This window comes from Mugil cephalus, chromosome 9, assembly GCF_022458985.1.
Source record: "Mugil cephalus isolate CIBA_MC_2020 chromosome 9, CIBA_Mcephalus_1.1, whole genome shotgun sequence".
Taxonomy (NCBI): Eukaryota; Metazoa; Chordata; class Actinopteri; order Mugiliformes; family Mugilidae; genus Mugil; species Mugil cephalus.
Genome location: NC_061778.1, coordinates 19,187,041 through 19,211,730, shown reverse-complemented (window position 1 = coordinate 19,211,730; position 24,690 = coordinate 19,187,041). Strand labels below are relative to the sequence as shown.

Below are 24,690 nucleotides of genomic sequence, written 5' to 3'. Positions count from 1 at the left end.
TATTTTCAGAAGTTTTATTTTATTATAAATAGTAATGATAATGCGCTTGTACACATGACATTATGTCATATCGCTTTGTCAAGTAATACAAAAAATATATCAGAGGAATGAAAGGGCTGGTTCATTCTAGTATAGACAGATGGACCAAACAACATTTGGATACATCATTTTTTTTTGTTGTTGTTGTTTTTATCACTCACTTGCACAAGTGTGGAAAAGTTCTCAATGTTGACACAAATAAATATGTCCGGAATGCATCAGAAACCTTATCAGTAATTCCTGCTTTTGCAAAATGGAAGTAAAAGAAAAAGGTCCAAAACAAACAAACAAAAAAAAAATTAAAAATTACAATTTTGGCTTCGTCATTCCTTCATTTTCTCTTTACACTGGCATTCCCATGATTCAGTCTTTCTCTTGTGACACCATGCTGACTCAAGTCCTTCCATGTGGTCCCCTCATTGTGCTGTTACAGCAAAATATAACAGTGATTTCTATTTGTTTTGGACCCAGTAGCCGCTGAAGGCACACATGTTGTTCCTTTACAAAGTCCCAACACTAGAATCCAGAGTGTGAATCCAAAGTGTTTAGTGAGACTTCAAGAGGCACATTTGACTTTTTAACAGTTTTAACGGTGAAGTTGACTCTAGGACACATGATATTGCACTTCTGGTCAGCTGGCTGGCTTTAGTCTAAACTCTGTCGCTCTCTCTCGGTTTCTCAAGTGTCTCTTGGTCGTGACTTGTGACCCGGTGCCTTTCTCTCACCGGGAGAGAGTCTTTAAAGGGTTCTTTAACCCTGTGATCGATCTTGCCTGTCCCCCCACCCTCCTTTTAAAGCCACTTCTCTGCCGCCTTCCTCTGCCGTGCTCTCATCTGTCACTTTCCCTAAAGTCGCCCCTTGACCTCTTTGGAGTTCTTCTCTAAAACTACAAAAGGCCGGGATCTTTGCCTCACCGTCTGCAACATCAATGAGACAGGAGGACAGAAAGGCAGGAGAGCAGAGAGGGGAAGAGAGGGAGGGGGAGGGGGAGGACGAGGAGGAGGAATGTTTGAATGGACTTTCTCTGTCGTACAGCTGTGGTGTACATTAGGGTTTCTGATACAATAAAAACCCACAGAATCGTTAGCTCACGTTTGTTTTCCTTCTCACTGGAATGTGTGGGATGCAGAGACCTCAAATAAATGCAATAAAATCAACAAAGCCCTTTTCTTTATCCCCTACAATTTGGGGATTCATTTGGAGATACATGGAATTTTATATGCGCTCATGTGGCGCTAAGATATGTAAACATGATCCTTCAACCGTTGGCCTAAAGGTAGTCTGCGATGATAGATTTGGGTTCGCTGTCCAAAAAAACGCCACAGACAGAGATGGTGTTGAGTCGCTTCTGGAAAGTGCCTCTCCGTGGCACAGCGGACGGTCACAGCTCCCCCGAACCGACCGCGCTAAGCGCTGAAATCTCCCCCGTCCGCCTGCTTTACTGACGCAGCAACGGTTACAGTAAGTCGACAGCTTTCGCTCTCATATTCCTTCTTTTGGTCCCTTCTCTTTTTTCGTTTTCTTTTTTTTTTTTTTGTCCATTTCTCCCGCAGTGGAGGATGTATCCCGGTAAATAGTAGAACATTTTGGTCCAGAATTTTAAGAACTTTCCACCGCCGCACACACAAACGTCCCTCTATGAAGTGTGAAGCCGCAGATCAGGTGATTTCAGGCCTCAGATAAGGAAGGGCACCTGGGAGAAGAAAAAAGGAGGGGGAGGGGGGGATAGAACAGTTGTTAAATTATTTCCAGCGATAGAAGATTTCAAAAATGAGGTGGAAAGATGATAAAAAGAGATATATGGCCGCAATAAATTTTGGGCACATGTTTTTAGCGTTCCATCCCGCTAACATGTGGCCGTTGTTAGCTTAGCATGTGATAACAGTGGTTAGGGTGAGCGGGTCAGGGCAGGGAGATGTGGGATGTGCGAAGAAATGAAACTTCAGTTGCATAAATCAGCAGAGTGAACAAATGTACAACATATTCAGCATATGCTAGTAGACGCATAACGTAAGTCAAATTCTACCTGTTACAGCCAAGACTGTGCTGCCATATTATCATATATTATAGTATTTTCCATGCTGCTATCAAAATGTTTTGTATAAATTTTTAAGTACGTAACTTTTGTCTGTAATTTATTAAAAACTCACAAAATATACGAAAAAAACAAGAGAAATTCATATATTCAAGTCACTCTTGTTGATATTAGCTTCACTTCCTCATTGTTTAAGGCTTTAATTTTGTATGTGCACACACTTTTTTCTTCTTAAAAAAAAGTAGTAAAGTTAACTCTGCCTTTACTACAAACTGATCTTACTTTCTTTTTTCTTTTTTTTACAGTGCTGAAAATCTGAAAATTAAATGGTATCTTAATAGATCAGAAGTGCTGTTTTTTTGTAATTGTAATGTTAACCCCAATCACAAGAACAGCACGTGCGTAGCTGTTGTATTGAAACCGTGTTTTACAGCTGCGGTCTTTCAGATCCAAAACAGAAGCAACGTGTTATTTTTTGCAGTGGACCTCTGAAAACATGTCATCAGTTCAGAATCGCGATCGCTGCGCCGATAAAGAAAAAAAAAATGACGGCTCAACGAGGGCCGCGGGTCTTTACCAGCTGTGGTCAGAGAAAGGGACGTGTTTATTGACTCTGGTTTCAGGAAAACCTGAGTAGCTAGCAGAACAGGTAGAGAAAAGTGCTCCATCAAGGGAGACTTCGTCAACAGGAAATCTCTGACTGACAGGTGACCTCTGCAAAGCGCCGCGCCAAAGCGCCGCGGCTATATCTGCCCCTGCGCGCAGGCGTCACATAAATAAAAACAAACGAGTATTTCATGGATTGTGGCTGTAATGTACATTAGCTAGCCCTGTGAGGGCTATGTGTCGCCTATAAGTGCGCGACAGCGTGGAGCGGTTTCTTCACGACGCTGCGCTGGAAACCTGGAGCAGCGCTGCTCAACACTGCTTCCCCAGCTGACCTCAGTCCTAGCACCTGTTTCTAATAGCCGCCCTGCCAGAGGCTATTAAGATCCGTCCACCCCCTGAAAGGACCTTTCCTCTGCAGCTCCAAACCCAACTGCACACCAGCTATCCAGTCGCACTGATTAATCACATCAAGATGGACCGCTTGGCCTCGCAACGCTGCAGAGGTGTGTGCGAGTGAGTGCGCGCGCGCGCGTGCGTGCGCGGCGGCGGCCACGTGCTGGTGGTTCATCGTGTGTGTCGCCCTAATTCTTTATTCTGTCCACCTCAAGATATTTGACCGAGATATCTCATTAGACATTTGCTGCTCTCGGATATTAAGTTAGATATTCATTTGATACCTGCCGCCCCACAGAGCCGCGCGGACTCGTTTGGACCGCTGCCACGCTCTTTGAAGGGCCCGGTCGTCTCGAGGTTGCCTCAAGGTCAGTGGATGAACCTGATTGGTCAACCCCCTGTGGACCAAAATTGGAAACGGCGGCCGCTGTAATCACGCTGTGACGGAAAACGACGTTGCCTTCCAGAGTCAGACGGAGGCTTGTTTGAAGTGGATCTTAACCCGTGAGGTAACGGTAATGCGAAGTGAAAAGAGACTCTTACTACAGCGATCCTCTGAAGGCAAACAATCCGAGGAGGGCTATCAGACACTAGCGCGGCTCTGCCCTGCCCTGATGGGAGCTGACTCCGCTGTATACCTGACAGCACGGCAGGGCTCGGTATCAGCGCAGGGCCAATCGCTTCACAGCTGGAATCAGATCTGCACAATTAACCCCAACACTTGAGACGGCACGACTGGACCTGCAAAACGTTAGCTGCCTCTAACAAGCTGCGCTGCAGCTACCTGTGTGCTGCTTGTACGAGAGACTTTTTTTTTCTTCCCTCCACGTGTGGAATCGGCACAAGGAAGCAAGGAATTTGCGGTAAAAGTGTAGAAATTAGAGCACTGGGCTTCAGGAATGCTCGATAATCATACACTGTGTCCCCTGATTTCACTCAAATGTTTTACTCTGATTTTTTGACTGGTCCACGGCCCAACTGCGGTTTCAGCTATAAAACTGAAAAGTAGCTGAAGGCCAGAGATTTAAAGAAAATCCAAGGCTTCGTGGCCCTTTTCAAGCCACACAACATGTCTCAAAAACACATCATATTTTGTAGTTGACCACACAAGTTGCATTAAGTGCATCAGCACTATGGTTTGATTGTTATTCATTACTGATTCAAGCTTTAAAAGCAGCAATCAGTCGTCTGGACGAAAGCTTTGCATCGTTAGTAAATTGAGATACACTGCACTCATTTGTCTTTTCCCTACGTTACGTCCCTTCCTTTTGAGCGGTTATTTCAGGAACCTAAAGTGTGCTGACTGTACATGTTTTCAGATAAGACCCTCATTACTCATTCGTTGTGGTTAAAGGTTTCACGATAGAATAATTACTGACAAAAGAAAAATACAAAATGATAATTAAATACAAACTGCAGTCAGGGTGCATTGTTAGTGACAGTGGTAAACCTAAACTCAACCATGTTAATTTAATAAAGTACTACACTCAACTGCAACTGGACGTTGCTTTTTCCATTCAACTTTAAATAGATTCATTCATTTTTACTGAAAAATTTTACTTATAAATGTACTTTCAAGATTTTTCCATATATGATTAGTTTATAAAAGGTTGTTATATATTAGACCATCCCTTAGTATATATCTAAAGAAATACTGCTCAAGTAGTACACTTGCATAATACCAATACATTTTGAATAATGAGTACTTTTACTTTGAACACATTCTGATGATAATCCAGTGGCAGTCTTTGGTATGTTTTAAAGAGATATTATTACTGCTGCTCAAATAAAGAGCAGTTTAAATATAGATATCTCATTATATGTATTGTCTCTTGGTAGTTTTTTAATGACTTCAATAATTGTGCAAATTCAATTGTTTGAATTGGTATATAGTAAAAGGTGAGAATAAAAAGGTGAAGTCTATTGACCTTACTTTGTCCGTACTGGCCGTACTGGTAGGACGCCACGTGGTCGACGGTGTAGCCCGGTGAGCTGTAGGACGGAGGGCAGTAGGACTGGGAGCTAGGCAGCGAGGGCAGCGCCGACATGGAGGGAACGCTGGTCAGACCCTCCAGGCCCTTGATGTGATCCATGCGCTGGCTGCAGCTGGCGGCCATGCCGGCGGGGGGCTCCAGGCCGCCTGTTAGAGGGGAGATGGCGTAGTCGCTTTGGGGCTGATGTGGCACACCACCTGGGTTCAGCAGACCCATCACCTGATTGGAAGGAAGAAACAGAAATGAATGGGCGTTAAGTTGGGGCTACGTTCTGTAATCTGTTGTGTCAGAGTTCTGAGAATGTCTCTAATGTTGGTGGTGATCTATTTTAAACCGGAGTGGTGGAGAATCTAAAATGGAAGACATGTTGCTCTGTTAACCAAGACTTTCAGATGTGCCTTTAGTTTCTAACAAGCCTGTATAATGAGTTAAATATGTAATTCTTTTAGGATATAACCAGGAGTGTGTAATATGTATCTGAGACAAACGCACACAGTCAGGCCCACTAAGGAAATCCCCCCGTCGCAGACATCAAAAGGCTCCCAGCGAGCCAGTACCAGACAGAGATAACACCAGAAAGGAAGAATTAAACAATTTGTCTCTGATCCACGGCTCTACTTATTCTAAAATTCCTCCTTGACACCGCTCCAACAAACCCATGGCACAAGATAACAACTTATCTCCGAGAGAGATATGTTGACAAAGATAACACAGAGGGAAGTCTGTGTGAGCTCGGCTCTGTTCTACCTCAGCATAGGTTTGCGGCTTGAGGAGTCCGTTAGCTCTTGACCTGGTCTTTATTAGCGGACAGATAATCAAATTTGGGGGAATATTCCTTGGCCGGCAAAGGATGGAAAAGAGCCGTGGGGCAAAGTGTTTCAACTGGCTCCAAAACAGACCTGATACTACCAACCCCTCCCCCTCGATCCCCCCTCCCATCTCCATGCGCCGGGTTTACCTGCCCCCCATCAAAGCGCTCGATAAACTGTTAATAAGGAATTCAGACCGGCTTTGTCACTTAAGAAAGTAACTATGACTGAACCTGCTACCTCTAAATGTATCATATCCCACCTCCTCCTCAACTGAGCAAAGGCCCAGGGCTCTTCCAGTTGTCCTAATAAGAAGCAGGTACACTGCTCCTTGTGTCCTCTTGGCCCTATAAGTGACATATTATTCTACATCCACACACACACATGGTCCTGCTTAAATCATTTCCCAACTAGGGGAGGTGAGTGGAAGAGTCCATGTTGATATTGAGAGGAGAGTTGTGTTTCCTCCCATGCCTGGTAACATTTTCCTAAAAAATTAACCTGCTTTTGAAAGATTTGGTTTGAGCACAAAGAGACTGCGGGTACAACAAAATAGGAAACAAACTGCAGCGAGCGCTAATACACGCCTTTTTTTTTTTTTAAATGATGCAAACTAGTTTGGGTGCTTTTGTGCTCGTCCTTGTTTTCTGTTTACATCTCTTTAACCAAACCCCTAACCCACATCCCTCTCACTCCCTGCCTCATGACATGGCTGCTGGCTGCCCCTGTCCGGGGTGTTTCATTTTGGAGCGCTGCCGTCGCCGGCGGCCTAAATCAGCGCGCGCAGGAGTTATCGGGGAAGAATGTCGGGACGGAGGAAAACATCTGAGACGGGACATTCCTTCCCCCCGCCGTATGAAATATATACAAATAAATTAGAATCTTTGCTTTCACGTGGAAGAATGTCGAGGCAAACATTTTAAGAATGCAATCACAAGAAGCTTCCCTTGGGGCTGCGGTATAGCTTCGAGTGTGTGACAGTGTTTGTGTGAGTACACATGACCACGTCTAGCTCTCTGCGTCTGCACAACGCTGCGTGTAAGGTTTATTAATTTTGCCCGCGTATGTATGCGCATGCAGGAGTGTGTCTCTGCATGTCTACACTATTGTAAAAAAAAACATGTGCACCAACTTTCCTGGGGCTAAACACAACACACACACAACAGAACGGCCAAAACTTTCAAATCGACATGAACTCATTTGAAAACTTGTCCGGCTGCTGAATTTTGGAATAGTAAGAAAATCAGTAATCAATCTTCCAATCTAAACAGAAGGTTAAAAAGTTGATTTAGGCATGGCGCTCAACCATGTCATGTCACATTTGTGTAAAAGTTGTTGCAAAATCCTTAACTGATCCTCCGAATGTTATGTGGAGTTGATCAATTATCTACAGTGTGCGTGTGCAATTACGCGACCCTGCGAGCGTGTGTCAGCGCACGTGTGCGTCTTCGCACTGCTGAGGAGTCAGACTGCGCTGGGCTGAAATCTCATTTTCTGCCTGTTAGGGTCCCTAGCTCCTCTGTCTCCTCTGCTGCACCGTCTGTCTAGAGGTGAGGAGACGCTGGGACTTCATGCCCGGATAATTGACTGTAATTGTCTTTTCACTTCTCATTTGTCACACGCTCAATTGTCCTCTGTCCTTCCAGAGTCATCTTACTCACTGGCCCACAGCTGACTAACTCAGTGAATTAAAACAGAACAGACCGAGTGACATATTTTTTTGAAGAAAGGTTAATTTTGTGTGTGTGTGTGTGTGTTTCATGTTCTGTGCCATTCAAATTCTTTGATATCTGATTATGACATTCTATTTTCTGGGTATTATTCATTGTAGTGAAACTGCCTCTGTCTCTGGAGGCAGAGGAACTGCCAAACACACATGTCCATGAAACACTCCGTTCTGTAAATGCACGTGTAATTTTATCTTAGTTAACCTAAGGAAGTTTTCCTGGAGTAATTCAAAATGAAATGTCAGTGTGAATTACTGTAAGTTTTTGGAGCATGGGTATTTGCACAAATCAAATCAGAAATTTTATAACAGATTTCTAAAGAGGTGAAATTATGTAAAGTGCCTGCGTTGAGTAGGTTAAATGACTTCTATTACGGTGCACTGTTGAACTTTCGTCGCCTGAGTTAACCTGATTTTTCGCCTTTTGCGTCTCACCTGCGAGGAGAGTCCGTTTCCTATGGCGGGATTCATGGGGTTGGCTGGTCCTCCGGGGCTCACAAAGCTGTCTGAGTAGCCTGAGAAGGAGTGGCGTCCGGAGGCGAGGCAGTAGGCAGAGCCCCCTTCGCCCTGGCCTCCTCCGCCGGAGGACTGGTGGCCCGAGGAGGGAGGCAGAGGCTGGGGGCGATGCACCGTGCTGGGAGGCTCGGACACCACTGAAGACAGGACGGAGGACATGAGACGCACAAATTAGCAGCTCTCATTAAAGCACAGTCTTAAGGTGTTAAAATTACACCTGAGTAAATGCAGTACTGCTACAGTGCATGAAAAGTTCAATTTGAAACTAACATGTATGACAAGGGAAATTCTTTTTTTATATATATATATAAATAAATTGTAAATAATATATTATTTCATCAAATGATGCTGTTGGTTGTTGTAATTTAAACAAAATCACAATACAATAGAAAAGCTATTTTTTGGTCCAACTTTTGAAATTAAACTTTAAACTTTTCAACTTTTATAAAACGATTCTACGTTATGCAGCGACAAAAAGATTGCGAAAAGTCTTAAAAACAATAACAACTGAACAATAGTTTTTTAAAAAAAAACTAAGACCAAAAACAGAACAAAGATCTCTATTAGTTTCAAAAATAAATAAATAAAAAACTGCTTCAACACCAAACCTCACACTCGCACTGATTTTACCTTGCGCTATAGATGAGGGAGGGTAGCTGCTGTCGGAGAGCTGGTAGGGTGGGATGCTGGACATGGCTGATGGTGGGAAACCCCCTGGGATCAGATGATTAAATGCCATGAGTTGATTGGCTCCAGCTTGCTTCCTCCACCTCGCTCGCCTGTTGCTGAACCACACCTAGAAAAGACGATGACAATGATTGAACTCTTGACACCTTACGCAACCCATGCACTATATAAGGGCTTGTCAAACCTCACGTTGTGTGTAATTACAATGCGAGCCGTAAATTCTAAGTGTAAGTTGAAAAGGAAAGTGAGAGTCGCTGTGAGAAAAAAAAAAAAGAGTGCGCCTATGTATGTGTGCGGGTATCACGGCCGGCTGCGCGAAATGACATGCTGTGTCCATATGGACGGGGCTCACGCTGGGCCTGTTTACACTCCCCATATGGAGCCCGTGGAGGAAAATTTACTGGACTCCACATCAGAAACAGGAAAGTCCAGATTGGGCCCCTGGGAGCGGAGGATGAGAGATGCATGTGTGGGTGGGTTTGTGCTATTGTATGGAGCGAACACGGATCAGCCAGTTGAGTTTAAATGGTCGGAGGGTGTATAAGGCCACGTTTACGGCTGAAAGTGTGTGTTGGAAGGACGTTCCTTGTAAGATTGGGTTAACGAGTGTGCGTTAGATCAAGGGTTTCATGATCCTTTCGGGGACTGTGTTTACTTGAGCGTGTAAAAACGCTTCATTCCTGCGTCCGAGAACCTGGAATCAGTTTTAACTGGACTGAGAATTTTTTCACGTTGTTACTGATGCCCGCTCATACCTGCACCCTGGCCTCGGTGAGTTTGGCCCTCTGAGCGAGCTCCTCCCGGGTGTAGATGTCGGGGTAGTGCGTCCTCTCGAAGGCCCTCTCCAGCTCCTCCAGCTGCTCGGCGGTGAAGGTGGTCCGACTGCGACGCTGCTTCCTCTTCAGGGGCAGGTCGGGCTCCGACTCCACGTCCGAACCCTCGTCTGAGTGACTCGCTGTTCAAACACGGGAGACTTCGGTGTTACTCGGCAGCCTCTCTGCTCCACTCCAAGCGACCACCCAAAATTCATATTTCTCTTGAACAAAACCTTTACTGTGCACTCGGTGACTTGTTGTTTGGTGAGAACGGAATGACAGCAACTTCACAATTAATGACTAGTCAGAAGGAAGAGCAAATCTTCACTTGAAACGCTTACGGATGGTGTTTTCCACTTTCTTTACACACACACACACGAGCGCACACACTCACTCGATCGGCCAAACAGACCTCCATTCAGAAGGAATATTCCAGGCCTAAGGAATAATCCCATCAGACAAGATTCCCAGGGCACCACAGGGGGACTGGTGGACTAAAAGCCTCACAAAAGGCTAATTTGGATCCAGGGGCCATTCTCTGAGCATGTGTGAGGGTGTGAGTGTGCGTGGACAGTTGTCTGGACGCCCCGGAGCAGTTGGCTCGATGAAGGAATAACTGTCTTTCAGGTGGATGCTCGGCGTGGCGTGCGAGCCAAAGGGATCCAAGAGCTGCCATGAAAGCAGCTCTCTTTTCCTTTCCGCAATTTCACAAAACAATGCAACAATTCACGTGACCATGCAAAGTAGCTGATCAAGTGACCAAGAGCCCTGTTTGTCTCAAGTCATTGTTGTGCCAGCTGTAAATTGGTCTGGGGATATTTATAATAGCAGCCGAAGTAAAGTGAAACACCTTGAGTAAGGAATTGTTATTTATATCAATCGGCCTATTGATTTTAAATTAATTTTATTGTTTAGATGTTTGAATAGTAGAAAAACAGCGTTAACATATCAATAAACCTAAGGTGTCATTAACAAACACACTGTTTTGTCCATAAACTTGGAGTTTATCATTTTTCATTGGTCGTTTCTGCCCTGTTCTGTTTATTCACTAATCAGCAAATAAATTCAGCGTCTAATACACTTAACTTTTACTTTTAAGTCTATTTCTGCCGTGATATTATGCGTCTTGACAGCCTTTCTGTGTTTTTTTTTTTTTTTACTTTTCATCTACCTCAGATCAGTATTAACACTATTGTGGCCTGTGTTCTATAAGCCGGCCGCTTGGTTTTTAACTCACTACTTCAAACACTCCATTGGCTCCCTTCTAAGTTCACCGAGGCCGAGGCACCCACTTTTTGTGTTACACTTAATTAATTCCCCCTCAGCGTAGGGGAAGTTTTGTGTGCAACACTGTATTAGTTCCCCCCTCAGAAGCAACAATAAAATACAAGGGAATCCAAATAGCTCAGGGCCCCTCATGTGAAACTGATCCTCTCTCCCCCTTTGGCGATTTCTCTCCTCACAACACCAATAGCAGTGGGAGTCAACTTAACATGCATTAGGAGCAAATTGGTAAAGAAACATTCAAGCATGAGGGAGGCAATAAGTAAAATATTTTCAAAGGGGGAGTGAGAGAAATGGAGACATTACCTTAAGCCCCGGCAGAATATTTTGCAATTTTACACTTTAGATTGTTAGCTCTTCACTAGCCTGTGTGTGTGTGTGTTCGGCAATTTAATGGCGCAAAAAGGTCATGAGGCTTTCCAAAGAGAAGCAGAGAAAGGGTAATATAATTCTAGTTGGCAGTTCAAGAATTCTTTTTTTTTTAACTTTTACATTTGGTCATCACGGTGCAGGGGGAAACTTGTGGATTTGAAGTCCACATTTTTTATATGACGAGCGTGGCTCGCGCTTCAGATGGTGAGGAAAGGAATTCGGGGTGTGTAGTTTGGGGCTTTGGAGTTTTGGACAGGATGGCTGAAAAACAAGAGATGAGGCCTTTTGTAGCCTCCCCCTCCAGTTCGTGCACGGAGGAGGGCCGCGAGGAATGCCTCCCCCTGCCCACCCCCCCACTCCACCCCAGCATGCACGTTCCTCAGCATTTCACAGGGATTTGGGCCTTGGGAAAGCTGAGGCGGCCCGGGGAAATCCTTAATCACTTTGGAATTACCTATTGGTTATGACTGCTACCGTGGCTTCAGGAAATTTTCAAAAGAAGCGACAGAGTGGCACCTCCTAAAGTCCCAGGCGTCTCTAGTTGTGATATGGGCCTTCGCGTTGGAGCTGGCTCATCAGCTTCGTTCCACCTGCTGGAATTGCCACATCAGCTGATTTTAAGCTCGAACAAGATAAGGAGATGGGCTGAAGTGATAACGATGTCCCCGGGGAGGCTTGTCCAGTGCAACAGAATCACAACAAGGCAGCAAATGTATTGCATTGACAAGTTGTAAAACACTGGGTGAATAAAAATGTCTCACAGCGCGTACTGAAAAGAGAAAAACATCGGACTTGCACATTTTTCACTTCAAACTATAGCGAACTGCTAATTCGCCCAACAGACACACACTTCTTGCGGTTTGGCACACACAACCCTCCTTAAACAAGCGCCACCTTCTCCTCCCTCTTCCTCTTCCCTCTCTCATTCTCCCTCCTCCTCAGCCTCCCTTTGTCTCCCCATCTCTCTCTTTTCCACCCATATTTCTCTCCCTGACTCTCGGGGCTCTTTGTTGCTCCACAGAGCTGGGGTCTTTGCCGGCGATTTCCACGCTCCATCTGTGGAATCCGTCATGGCTCCCTCAGCCCTTCACAGTGGAGGGCTGTCACCTGCCCCACGGGGGAGCTTGGGAGGGGTTTGGGGGAGAGGAGGGGAGGGGAGAGGAGGGGGGGCATAAAAAGGCTCCGCAGCGGGCTTGGGGGGTTGGGGTGGGGTGGATGGGGGCATTGCTGGGGGCATTCTCTAGCCCCCATACGCACACACACACACACACACGCAACTCCCCCGTCTTCCAGAGGGAACTGTAAGAGCACCTGAGGGGGCGAGAAGGGAAGCGGGGGCCACGGGGGCTGTTGTTTTGGTTGTAAATGTACCCATGGGGATAGTCTGTCTGGGCATCTGTGTTGGTTGTAGCTGTACATCAACAGTTTGCGGCCACTTTTCAATGCATGGACACAAGCTAAAGTGAGAGTCAGTATACATCCCTCCAAATGATTTCTCCGTATTATATATTCCTCTAAAATATTCAAATCTCTTCTGTCTTTTCCCACAGTTCTTCTTCTTTCATTTCATTTTTCATTTTTATGCACCACAAAGTCAGTATATATATATTAAGTTTTATTTATTTATTTTTTTAAATAAATAAATAATGGAGCCTGTGTACAGAAAGAAATCCTGGCTGTGCTTTGACTGTGAAAACATGTACCATATAAATTTATTATTAAAAAATAGTAATTAAAATAGAAAAAATTAAAGTGATATTTAGTTAATAAAATAAAAAAAATCCAATCCATTAAAAACAACAAATAAAAAAATGTTTGATTATAAAAAAAGACTTTTTTTTATTATTATTTGTAATAGTGGCCTATTCCAATAGAAATAAACTTGACCATGTAGACATAAAGTCAGGAAATTAATTAATACTGATATGCTGTGTTTAATAGATTTTATAGAAAATATTACAAAAACCTGAAAGTCATGATACTATGCGTAATAACAAAAAGCAGCACAAAAGTTTCCAATAAACCAAAATTGTTTCAAAGACAGACTCCTGCTTCTGTTGTTCATAGGATGTATCTGTATTTGTCATAAAACAGACAATAACCTCCTGGATTATTTTTTGAGAGACTGCTGTAAAAAACAAAAAAACAAAAAAACTAAATTGAATTTCAGCATTTGAATGCAACACTGTTTCACAGGCTGCATGCAAGACTGCAATTCTAAAATATTATGTTGTGCAAATGGAAGTGGCTGGTGCCATAGATTCATGGGGTGTGAGGGGGAGTTTTGGTAGCAAAGCTGTGCCAGGACAGAGGGCAGCTACCCAGTCACCCCTAAAGCTCACTACTCCCCACAGCTTGATTAAGGAGCTCAAACACACAAATGCGCTCCCATAAACACACACACACACACACACATGCACACAAAGACTGGACGTACGTGCGGAGCGGAGCGCTGGGCTTCCCCTCATTCTAAATGCATTTTAAGGCTACGTTAATCGAGCTTGTCAGCCCGGAGGCATCTCTGCTTTAGCGTCCATTAATGCTCTCCCTTCTCACATGGCTTTAACTGTGATCAACACACACACACGCACACACACGCATGCACACACACACACATACTTTCCACAGCCTTCGATGTGAAATATAATGCCAAATAAGAATTCGTACGTATTGTCCACTGCGTCTGTTACTGACACACAGAGGAACAGGGCTACGTTTAGATGGAAAGACGATGGTGAAACCTTTTCCCCTGCTTCCCAGATCCTTCCCAGCCTTGTAAACCTGTGGTTTCAGAGTGCCCCGTTTGCCGTCATCGCCTCGCTATCCCCGAGATCTGATCATATCGCTTTGGCACCGTCAAATAGCCTTGGCCAATCAAATTATCCACTCTAGCCTTTCATATCTCTCGCTGCATATCGACATATGCTATATCTTAAAATGCCCCTGTAAACACTTGACTTCTCTTTGTATACATTTGCTCCACCTCATCTTAAACGAGCAGCGGTTTGCAGATGTGGTCCTGGCTCTTGTCAGTTCATCGAAATATGAGAAAATAGGAGCCTTAAAAGGGTAAAATTATCTGAAGGCCTGGAAAAGCCACTTCGGAAAGCTTGTCCGAGAGCTGGGGAGCATTAAGCCGCGAAATAGGAGAGAAGCAGTTGGGAGGGGGTGTGTGGGGGGGGGCTGGGAGGTGGGGGTTAGAGGAGAAAAGAAAACTGTTTAATTTAACCAAACTGAAGCCCTGAGAGGCGCACAGTGCTGAGGACTACAGGCCAAAACAACCTCTCCAGAGCCAAGAAAGCCCAAAATGGCTCCCACCACGCAATGCCATCCCAGAAGGGAAAAACCAGTAGGAGAAAGAGGAGGAGGAGAAGGGAGGATTTAGCTATTGGACAGTAAAGACTTCAGCACTGCTAAATTTCTGGAAGGCGGGGGGGTTGGATGTGCACACAAAGGCTTAAATATGTCCATTGAGACAGTGAGCACTGAGAATATACGCGCGAGAGACAGCGAGGGAGAAGGCACAAATGGGGATGTGTCACGCGTGGAGTTCGGGACTTGGGGGAATTGGTCGACCATATGCGGGCTCTTTACACCCCTTTTCGGACATCCCAGTAACTCTTCTGGGGCTTTGGTTAATAGCGAGGGTAAATTGAGTCCATGACACGTCGCCCCCAGCCCCCCTCCTCCTCCTCCCCACCTACCCCTCTCAAAAAACACAAAACAAAAGGCAGAGGAGACAAACGCAGCATTTATTTGGGCGGGCCGACCATGCTGCTCCCATTCAGGAGCCGGGGGACTAAGTGACTGGCCGACTGCATTAAACAGTATATAGAAGTCAAGGCAGGCAGATGCTGGGCCGGATAATGGCTTTACTGACAGCTTACGGACCCATCTGCAACTCTTTCTGGCGGGTCGGGGAAAAAAAGATGGTGTGTGGGTGCATGTGCAGGCGCATGTAAATTTTTGTATGTGAGCGAGCGTGTGTGTGAGGGTGGGGGGTGGGGGGGGGGGGGGGGGGGGGGGGGGCGGTAGGAGGGTGAACTCACTTGACTTGCTAAGAAGGAGTTTCAACCTTCACAGCTGCCCTGTAAAGAGACTGTGCCAGAGATATACTTGTATGTGTGTGTGTGTGTGTGTGTGTGTGTGTGTGTGTGTGTGTGTGTGTGTGTGTTTTTGCTGGAAAGTTGATTAAAATATATATATAACATAGAAGAGCAGAGTCTCATCCATCAAACTCTCAAAACGGTGCAAAAAGTGACAAGACTGAAGGCGTAAATTGGTCTGAAGCTGTCAGTAAAGACTTATGGGAGTTGTCGAGGGATGTCGAGGGCCAGGAAGTGCTAACCTGTCATTTGTAGCTAAATGTGTTCCTAACCTTGTTTCCTGTGTGGCGCTGGGGGAGACTGACCCTCCATGGCCTGCTGACCCTGTAGTTCTTCTGTGCCTTTTAACTTTTGGAAATGACTGTCAGCTCCAGTCAGCGTTGAAACCCAACAAGGTGAGCCGTGAGCCGGGTCCGCTGTCATTTCCAGTTTTTTCTACCGACAACGAGGGAGCCTGACAGTTTCATCTTCGACGTCCCCCCGGCAGGCTGCCCGTACTGACTAAACCAGCTGCTAATCCACGATCTCACAAAAGCAATGCACATCGCCGCTGCTTTTAATGCACATAAAGTGCAGTGGGGCGTTTTAGAACAGCAGTGACGCACTGTTTAGTGGCACATTCATTTTACATGGCTGAAGGTGTGTTTGAGTTTTCGACCTTTTTCCTCAAGCCTCATATGGGAAACATTACCAACAAACTCCTGGTTTGGCAGAGAATCGCTATTTAAACAAGGAAGTATGTGTAATCACCTTCCACACAGTGGTACCATCATTCAAATACCCTAAATTCATCATGACTGGACCTTGTGCCATAAAAATTAATACAATCAGACGTGAATCACAGTTCTGGTGACACAGTTCCGTGTCTGTAAGTCCGAGAGCACGCACAGCGGCCATCACAAAAGCTATTCCCGCGTGGCGTGACAACAGCGTAAACACAATTTTTAAGCCTCTTTGCCGACACGACACAAAGGCTTCTTTGCTAATTAGTTAACAAAGCTGTGAAAGAAAGTCAGGCTTCATCAGTCAGCTGATTGACAGCTGCCTGTCCCCCGTCGGCTGTGTGGATGCCGCGTTTACTGGCCCCTGGCTGGCCTCCGCAAACTTTGACACACAACCCCTGACCCCAACATGCATACGCGCACACATTAAAAACGATCATGCTCGCAAGCGCACGGACAGATACGCGAGAGGAAAACACATGCGCTCACATTCTTCCTCGCTTTCTCGGAAACGCACACAAACACGCTCATGCACATTAAAAAACAACCTCTCTCCCCCTTTTCACTCCCCCCCCCAGCTGTTGTGCCTATAGTGCATACTTGCAGCACATAAAGAGGGGCCTTATTCTAAGGCGAGCCATTCTACTTGACCTTCGCCGGGCCTTTTCACTCTTTCACTCCCTTCAAACCGTCTTTGGGCCTCGCTCAGTCTCGGCTCAATGTGGCTAGTCCATCATGGGTGAAGGCTGAGGCGCTGCAGCGAGTCTTGAAGGGGGAATACCCCAAATACCCCCTGCCCCTTCCCCCTTACACACACACACACACACGCACATGCACGCACACACACTCGAAAGCCCCGCCCTCTCAGAAATCACCCTGACTTCAAAGTTGGTGTGCATTCATTAATTGCCCTTTGAATTGATATCAGAGGGTCACAATAAGAGTGTGAAAGGAAAAAGAGGCTTTAATGAAGCATAGAGCAGCCATTCATTTGCAGATAACTATGTTTTCATGCTTGGATAGTCATCATGCATGGGCTTATTAGAAAAAACTCACGAGAGAGGGAGGAGAGCGGGACGAGGAGAGAGGGACAGAGAGAGCCCCAGGGTAGAGGAGAGTGATTTGGTGCTCGCCACTTGGCCCTCGTGCCCCCCTTTGCCCTCGTGCCCAGGGACTTACTGAGTGACACATTCATCCTTTCAATGGACAGACAGAGCCCTCTTCACCAGACACTTGGCTCAGGCCAGTAATAGCCAATAGCTATTATAGGATCCATCAAGAGCTTATTGGTTCGGTCTTTGTCAGACTTCATGAAAAAGCAGCAACTGGCAACTTATTTGGCCCATTATTGTTATTTCCATCTAATCTGCTGCTTATACCCTCAGTTATTTGCTTATCGTCATTTGCTCCATAAAATATAAAAGACGCTCATTGGGAATTTCCTGAAATCTAATGTGGCATCTGGCAACATCCAAATCATCACATTGGAGAAGCTGAAACCAGAAAGTGTGGGACATTAAAATATAGTTTTATCTTTGTTAATGGAATTAATCAATTCTGCCACATTGATTGGAGAGCAAAAATCATGTAAAAATGTTTAAATAGAAATGTGTAATTTGACTAATCAGAGGACATGTGTAAAATGTCTCTGATAACACTGTCATTACCACATGCCAAACATATTCCACTTTGTTTGCTCACAGCCCATTTTCTTCCTATCACTCATTTTCCACCAACTCACTGTCCCCTCCTCCTCTCCTTTCTCCTCTTCTGGCCGTGGCGCCGATCCAGTGTGTGCCCACGTATTACAGTTGCAGCACGCCGTCCTTCACCCTGAGTGGCACAGAAGCCCGAGCTCCTCATTCACTCGCATTATTTACACAAACAAAGTCCTGCTCCGTTTCTGTGACAAAGCCAGCTAAATCTTTATGGCTCTTTCATGTATTGTCTGTTCACGGTTCCCTTTTGTCCCTCGGCCACTGGCCTGGGCCGTGGATACAATGAGCCCGGCAGAATGGAGGCAGATTGAAGGAATGCGCCTCAATAAACCTAATTATGACATGATGACTGCGCTCACCATGGTAGGGGTTTTTCAAAGATCCCGGGCTTATTCAATTAGCCCTTTCCAGGATCCCCTTTCACCAAATAAAGTTATCCCTTTGACTGTTTGCATTGCAGAGTGGAATGTGCATGTGTGTGTGTGTGCGTGTGTGTTTGTGTGTGTGTGTACGACTGGCCTAAATGGAAATGTATTGGGCCTCAACAAGGCTCCTCTATATTATCTGGCTAATTTCACCTAACTAAGTATGGACTCTAAAAGATACACTGTGAACATGTGAAGCAGGAGGAAGGAGGAGGCGGGGACACCATGAAGGTTTTAATCATTAACTTTGTCTCCAGGGTTAATTACCATGAAGCTGGGAGTTTGGTTCAGCCCAGCCACAGGCCTGGAGGGCTGTAATACAGGCAGGTATAGAATTATCTGAGTGAAAATGGAGGATGGACTGGGATATTACTGGCAAACTTTCTTTCGGTATTAACATATGCACACGAATTGTGAGGAAACGTGTTTATTTACATATTTTAATGTAAAGAGGGTGAGTTTTCTTTATTATTGAAGCTGTGCACACAGTGTGCAGCGCTTTTTTAATCCTCACATTTGAGCCTGCGACTGCAAGGTTTACGTAAGTGGTTCAATTCAAGGAAGCTGCAAGTAATCTGAAAAGCAGTCAACGGATGTAGGGTCTCAAAATTGTTTGCACATTATATGATTCATCTGACGTTTAAAATTCAGTGGCGTTATTTTCACGGTTTTATGTTGGGTGAAACAAAAATACAGTGTATCCAACCAGGGTGGAAGAACGAAAGAGTTCTTCCACTGCGTCACAAGTGAGATGAAATAAGTTTAAAAACAAATTTGAATTTATTAATTGTGCTTGAAAATTCTACAAAACATGTGCATAATAAAGTTACAAAAGGTTCGCAGAGAAGTTAATTAGAAAACTTTATAGACTGACTAGCTGACTTTCCTTTGTGCGCTCCGGAGGATGCGGCCCTGATATGAAACGGGCTGAGCGCCGCAGGCTGAGAGAGACAGAGAGAAACAGAGGGAGAGGGGCGGTGTTGCTCTCGAGATGAAAGTGCGATGAAATAAAAGAGTCGATTTAATCTGCTTGAAGAGATTTGGGGAGCAAGCGGGGGTAGAGGAGGAGCGGAAAGGGGGGTGCGGGCGGCTGAGTTTTCGGTGCTGTGCGCGCATCCAGCGCAGGACGGGTGGCGGGGGGCCCCCATTGTGAAGCATGCGCTCCGGGCCAGACCGGGGTTCTCCGGGGAGAACATTGGTCCCCATTCACCGAAAACGCTCTTTAATACACTCCCTCCGTCATTAAATGTGACATGGCACAATATCGACATCATTTAGAAGACATTATTAATGTTCAAGGGGGCAAGGCCGGCACTCATCAAAGAACCAATAACAGATCATGAGTTACAGGCTGGAGATGGCTCGGAATTAATAGCGTCATCCGTCGAGGCGGAGAAGGCCGCTTTGTTTGGCTGGCCCAGATATATTCTATATATTATGACAAACACAGCAATTAGGCTTCATCAAATGCAGTTAATGGGACAATGTTGCTTTTAAAGTTTTAAGGCTCTGGGTTACAAGCGCGGCACAACAAGTTATCCAAAGTTTACTGGCTTCGGGGAGAAAAAGAAAAACAAACGCCGACACTCTACTGCATTCCATACATTATACAGGCGCATTTATTTAAATTGGCTTTTAGAAAGATTATGTTGATTAGACAAAATGTTTCTCATTGACGCTCGATTTCATGTGCTATTTTATATGTGTGCGCCGCGATTAAAATTGTGCCGTTTGATAAGTTATGCCACTATGTGTGATGTATCAAAAAACACCGACACCCCGCTCTGCGCAGCAATCAAGTGTTTTCTGCGCGTGCACGCGTGTAACCGCGTGTGCGCATTATCGGGGGGCGAGCACGCATCCTCGGGCACTACGTGAGTAGATTTCAGAGGCCTCAATTGTCATTCTGAATGGCAGTCGGCTCCTTTAGCCGACCGCAAAAGGAAACATTTTGTAGGTGAAAACGGCCATTTTCTCTCGGTGAACGGGCTCTCTAAACCATGCCGGAGCGCTCCCTGAATAATTCATCCTTCATTGCCCTCACAATGTGTTTCTTCGGGCCTTTTTTTTCTCCCTCTCCCTCTCTCTCTCTCAGCGGAGAAGCTCTCCTCTCTCGGCTGAATTCTAAACAGGTCGCCTTCTTCTTTAGCGGCGGCCAAAGCTGTTTCCAAGCTGGCCTTTTGTCCGCGCGCAGCCCAAGCGTGAGTCGCAAATAGACTCTCGCGCCTTTGTCTCCCAAGTTCATCCCCGAGCGTCCCGTTGTGCGCGCGAGGCGTGTCTTTGTGCGGAGATGGAAACCGTTGAACAAATGTTTGATCAACTCATCTGTGGGACATTTTGTCTCCTCGAGCTAGAGTCCTTTACCTCTCCTCCCCTAGTTTACCGAGGCGGAGACCAGGGGAACACTCGCAAGGGAAATAGTGTTAACGCTGTGTTAACATTTGGCTCTGAAACTTAGAAACTGTTTGACGCATTTTTTTTTTTTTTTTTTGAGCTGTTTGGGCTTTGATGTCAAAGTGGGATAGTTGTAGTTTTTTAGTGTCAAAATAGATGCTAACAGTATCGCCTGCGACAGCCGTCGCTTTCTGTGTTTCCTCCTTGAATTATGCGATTTATTTCAAATTAACCGAGCCCGTAAGATCTATACTGAAAATTATAATTAACATTTCCTGGAGCAGCTTATTATATTTAAATGCGCGTAATCGAATATATTCCGACACATTAGCCCCAGAGTCACGTACATAATTCACAATGAGCTGAATATAAAACATGTACAGTATGCTCACAGCACAGGGGGTGTAATATTTAATTTGGAAAGTACCAAATTAGAAAGGGCTGCCACGCGTTACGCATTTCCTCTCTAATGACGTAAGTAAAGAAATTAAGTGATGACATTCGAAACAGGCTAATTGGGTCTAATGTAGCTACGAGGTAATGAGCCTAAAACCTCAAACATAACACATCTCCAATTAGGCTACTGAAAGAGACCGGGGGGGGAAATGGAGAGAACATGCCATGTTTTATTTCTTGGACACATCCTGTGCCACTTTCCAGCGTTTTCAGCAGAAAGTTTGACTTGGGCCTTCTTCTGCTGTAAAATATTTTATACAGTCTCACACACTTCTTCTTACTTAATACAAATTTAAAACTTACATTAATTTTTTTAATTGTTTTAAAATGATTAAAATCTATTCTTCGACTTGCAATAAAAAAGAAAAGTGAGCTGATTATTTTGTTTCATCACATTGGGGAAGTGGAACTTGCACGTGTATTCACTTGCAGCAGATTTCAACACCAATAAAAATGGATGGATTGCACAAGATAATGATCAAACGATATGCAAAGCGCATTGTAAATTGTGCGTAATTTGTGGGGGATAACGTCGCTGATTGTGATATATATATATATATATATATATATATATATATATATATATATATATATATATATATATATATATGCGTCACAATATGCATCACAATACCCTGTCTTACTGTAACATGGTCGTCCATCTACAAAACGCCTACTAAAAACGCATCAATACACACACACACACACACACACACACACACACACACACACACACCCTTTTCCCGCACAGAGGCATCACCTGCTGTTTGATTTACTGTTCGGCCTCATGGGAAAAACATTAGCTGGAGCGATATGGTCGATAAAGAATTCCTAACAAAGAGCCGCGCACACTCTCCAGCAACTTTACAGCATGCACCAACTTCAAACACACGGTAGTCTATCACGAAATAAAAAAACATTCTCTTATACACCCAGCTCAAAAGCAGTCAACAGGTTGGGGGACGTCTCACCGATCCCACAAATGTCTTCAAAACGACTCTCCAGTTTTCCCAATTACACATTATAAACGGGTATTCACTTTCACTGCACCAGTCATTCCCAAATAACATCTTTAACTGACTGTTCAGCGGCTGAACACGTAATTAAAAACCACATGGGCAGCCACCGAGGCAGGAGCTGATCAACAGGATTTCACTCCGCTCTGTTACTGAGGTGACTCATGTGAAAAAGTTAACAGGGCAGCTCTGTTTCTTTTACAGCCCGAGGAGTTCACTCACATCTGTCTCCCAGGATGCCCTCGATGCTGTGTTTGGCCCTGCGGTCACTGTCCTCCAGCTCCTTCTTCTCGATCTCATCTTCGTCCTCCTCTTCGTCGCCTTTGCCCCCGAACTTACTCCGCATGATGCGACTGATGGAGCTCACTGGAAAAGGTCGCACAACAAAAGAACAACGAATTGATTACACATGCAAAACGTCAACGAATGTCCAATACAGCAGCTAATAACCACGGTGTAATAATTACATTTTAAATACTACAAAATAAAATGAATGAATAGTATTTATTTTTAGATTTAAAAAAGTGTAAAAACCGACATTTCATGAAAAAAACAACAACAAAAAACAAAACAGAAAACTATACATCGAAATAAATTGCTGGTATGTGAGATTTGGTATTAAAGAAAAAAGTTTTATTAGGCCTGTTTTATTTATATTTTTTTCCAAATACATAATAATTTAAAAAATATATATTTTTAAAAAAAAAAAATATATATAATATATATATTTAATTTAACTAATTTCCAGTAAAATAAAATAAAGTAAGCCTGATAAACATTATTTCATTTTTGCCCTATTTTACCTGAAGGAACGTTGTTGCGGTCACATATCCCATCCTTCAGTAATTTATCCCGAATCTCCCAGCTAAACATACCCGGGTTTTCCCGCTTGTACTCTTCTATTCTCCTCTCTACGTCCGGCGTGGTTCCCTGCTTCAAAGGTCAGAAAAGTGGCAGAGTTTATTCACGTGCTTCGGTCCTACACAGAGGTTATTCTAACTTAGAAATCAACAAGTCACTATAGCGTATCAAGGTGCAATCGTTAGATCCATGCAATCCTTCATTATCTGCAGAAGCCTCTCTCTGGTCCATACCTTGGGCTTGCTGCCTCCGATGGCCCCGGGTCTGATGGAGCCCGTCTCCTGGTACCGGCACAGGATTTTGGACACGCAGCCGTGGGAGACCCGGAGCTGTCTGGAGATGACGCACGGTCTGATTCCGTGGTGGGCCATCTCCACGATCTTGTGCCGGATGTGGTTGGGCAAAGGTCTGCCGTTTATGAAAACCCCTCCGAGCTGGTTGACTCGGCCTTGACCCAGCGGGGTGGACACTAGACGTTTAATGAAAATACGAGAGGAACCTGTCACCACCGGACTCCACAAGTTGAGCGGACTGACACAAATGAGTGCACGGGCGGGTGAGGTGTAAGGATTTGCAATACTGCGCAAAATCAATCAATCAATGAATAAATAAATAAGCGACGCAAATATTGTGGGTACGGGCTAGTCATTCTGTTGTACAAGGAAAATTATTTATGATAATCAAAAATAGGCCAGTGTTGAATTACATAAGATATGGCCTACATAATAAGAGTACAAAACTGCGACAGAAATAGTGAAAAAGGAGCAGATAAATTACCAAAGTTGGACGAAAAATAAAATCACAAATACATGTGTATCCGTGAAGCTCTTTATTTATTTTTTGCTGTTTGTTTCTGAGAGGACGTTTGGGACACGGCTGAAGGAAAGCTTCATAAAAGTACTTTTTTACAAACTCTACAAACCCAAATGTCTCGTGCCAACACCCATGCAGGGCACTTAACCGTCCTTCTATACGATGCTTTACCTTCCAGTGGGAAGCCACTGCGGGGGTAGTTCTGAGCCAGCGTGGGTCGCATCATCCTGGGTATTGACCCCGCCAACGCAGTCATACCTCCACCGCCCCAGCGACTGCAGAAACCTCCTCCTGACGCGGAGGCTTCTCCCCCAACGCCGACTACGCAGCAGGAGGACGTTGTAAAGAAAAATATCGCCTTGCCCGTGTGAAGAAGTTTCCTGGATTTTAGCCTCGGTCTGGGTTAGCCGCGTCCGGGCTACAGCAGGAGCACCAGCGTCCCGGGACAGCCTGAAACCTCCGAGGAGGGAAATTTAACGCAAATAAAATAAAAATAAAATAAAAAATAAAAACGGCTTTGAGGGTGATGAAAAAGTTAGTTTCTGAGTGTCCTCGGCTTTATTCGCCAGTGTTAAGGCTTTAGGGGACGTGGTTGCCAAAGAAAGGAAAAACTGTTGTTGTTGTTTGTTGACACCCGTTCAAAGTGAGAGAAGAGCGTCAAAAGTAGCGGAGCACTTCTCTCTCCGTCTGCGCTCCCGGCTCCGATTGGTCGAGCCGGTACACCCGGTGCGCAGGCGGGTGCGGGGATTGGCTGAGGATGGTAACTTTCGACCTATCAGGGACGCTGTCACAGTGCCTCTCGGACAGGACAGGGGCTTCAATTCATAAAAAGCAAAGCTATGGCAGAGTCGCTGATTGTGCTGTCTGACCACCGAAAACTCTCAAAATCTCTTTATGCGC

At 44.9% G+C, this 24,690-nt stretch overlaps 1 protein-coding gene across 6 annotated transcripts; it reads right to left on the bottom strand.

Annotated features, from left to right (window-relative positions):
- Nucleotides 1–24,421, bottom strand: pax3b (paired box 3b). Of its 6 annotated transcripts, none has more exons than XM_047594993.1 (9): nucleotides 23,962–24,421; nucleotides 23,211–23,446; nucleotides 22,920–23,049; nucleotides 22,339–22,482; nucleotides 9,564–9,763; nucleotides 8,752–8,917; nucleotides 8,041–8,258; nucleotides 5,005–5,289; nucleotides 1–1,732 (listed from the first exon to the last, which is right to left on the bottom strand). In XM_047594993.1, exons 1-9 carry the CDS (start codon nucleotides 24,044–24,046, stop codon nucleotides 1,715–1,717), a joined length of 1,482 nt encoding a protein of 493 aa, XP_047450949.1. In that variant the 5' UTR covers nucleotides 24,047–24,421; the 3' UTR covers nucleotides 1–1,714. The 6 variants fall into 6 exon arrangements, with proteins under 6 accessions (XP_047450949.1, XP_047450946.1, XP_047450952.1 ...); XM_047594990.1 differs by having other exon boundaries at nucleotides 5,010–5,289; XM_047594996.1 differs by having other exon boundaries at nucleotides 22,992–23,049.
- Nucleotides 24,422–24,690: the final 269 nt, after the last annotated feature.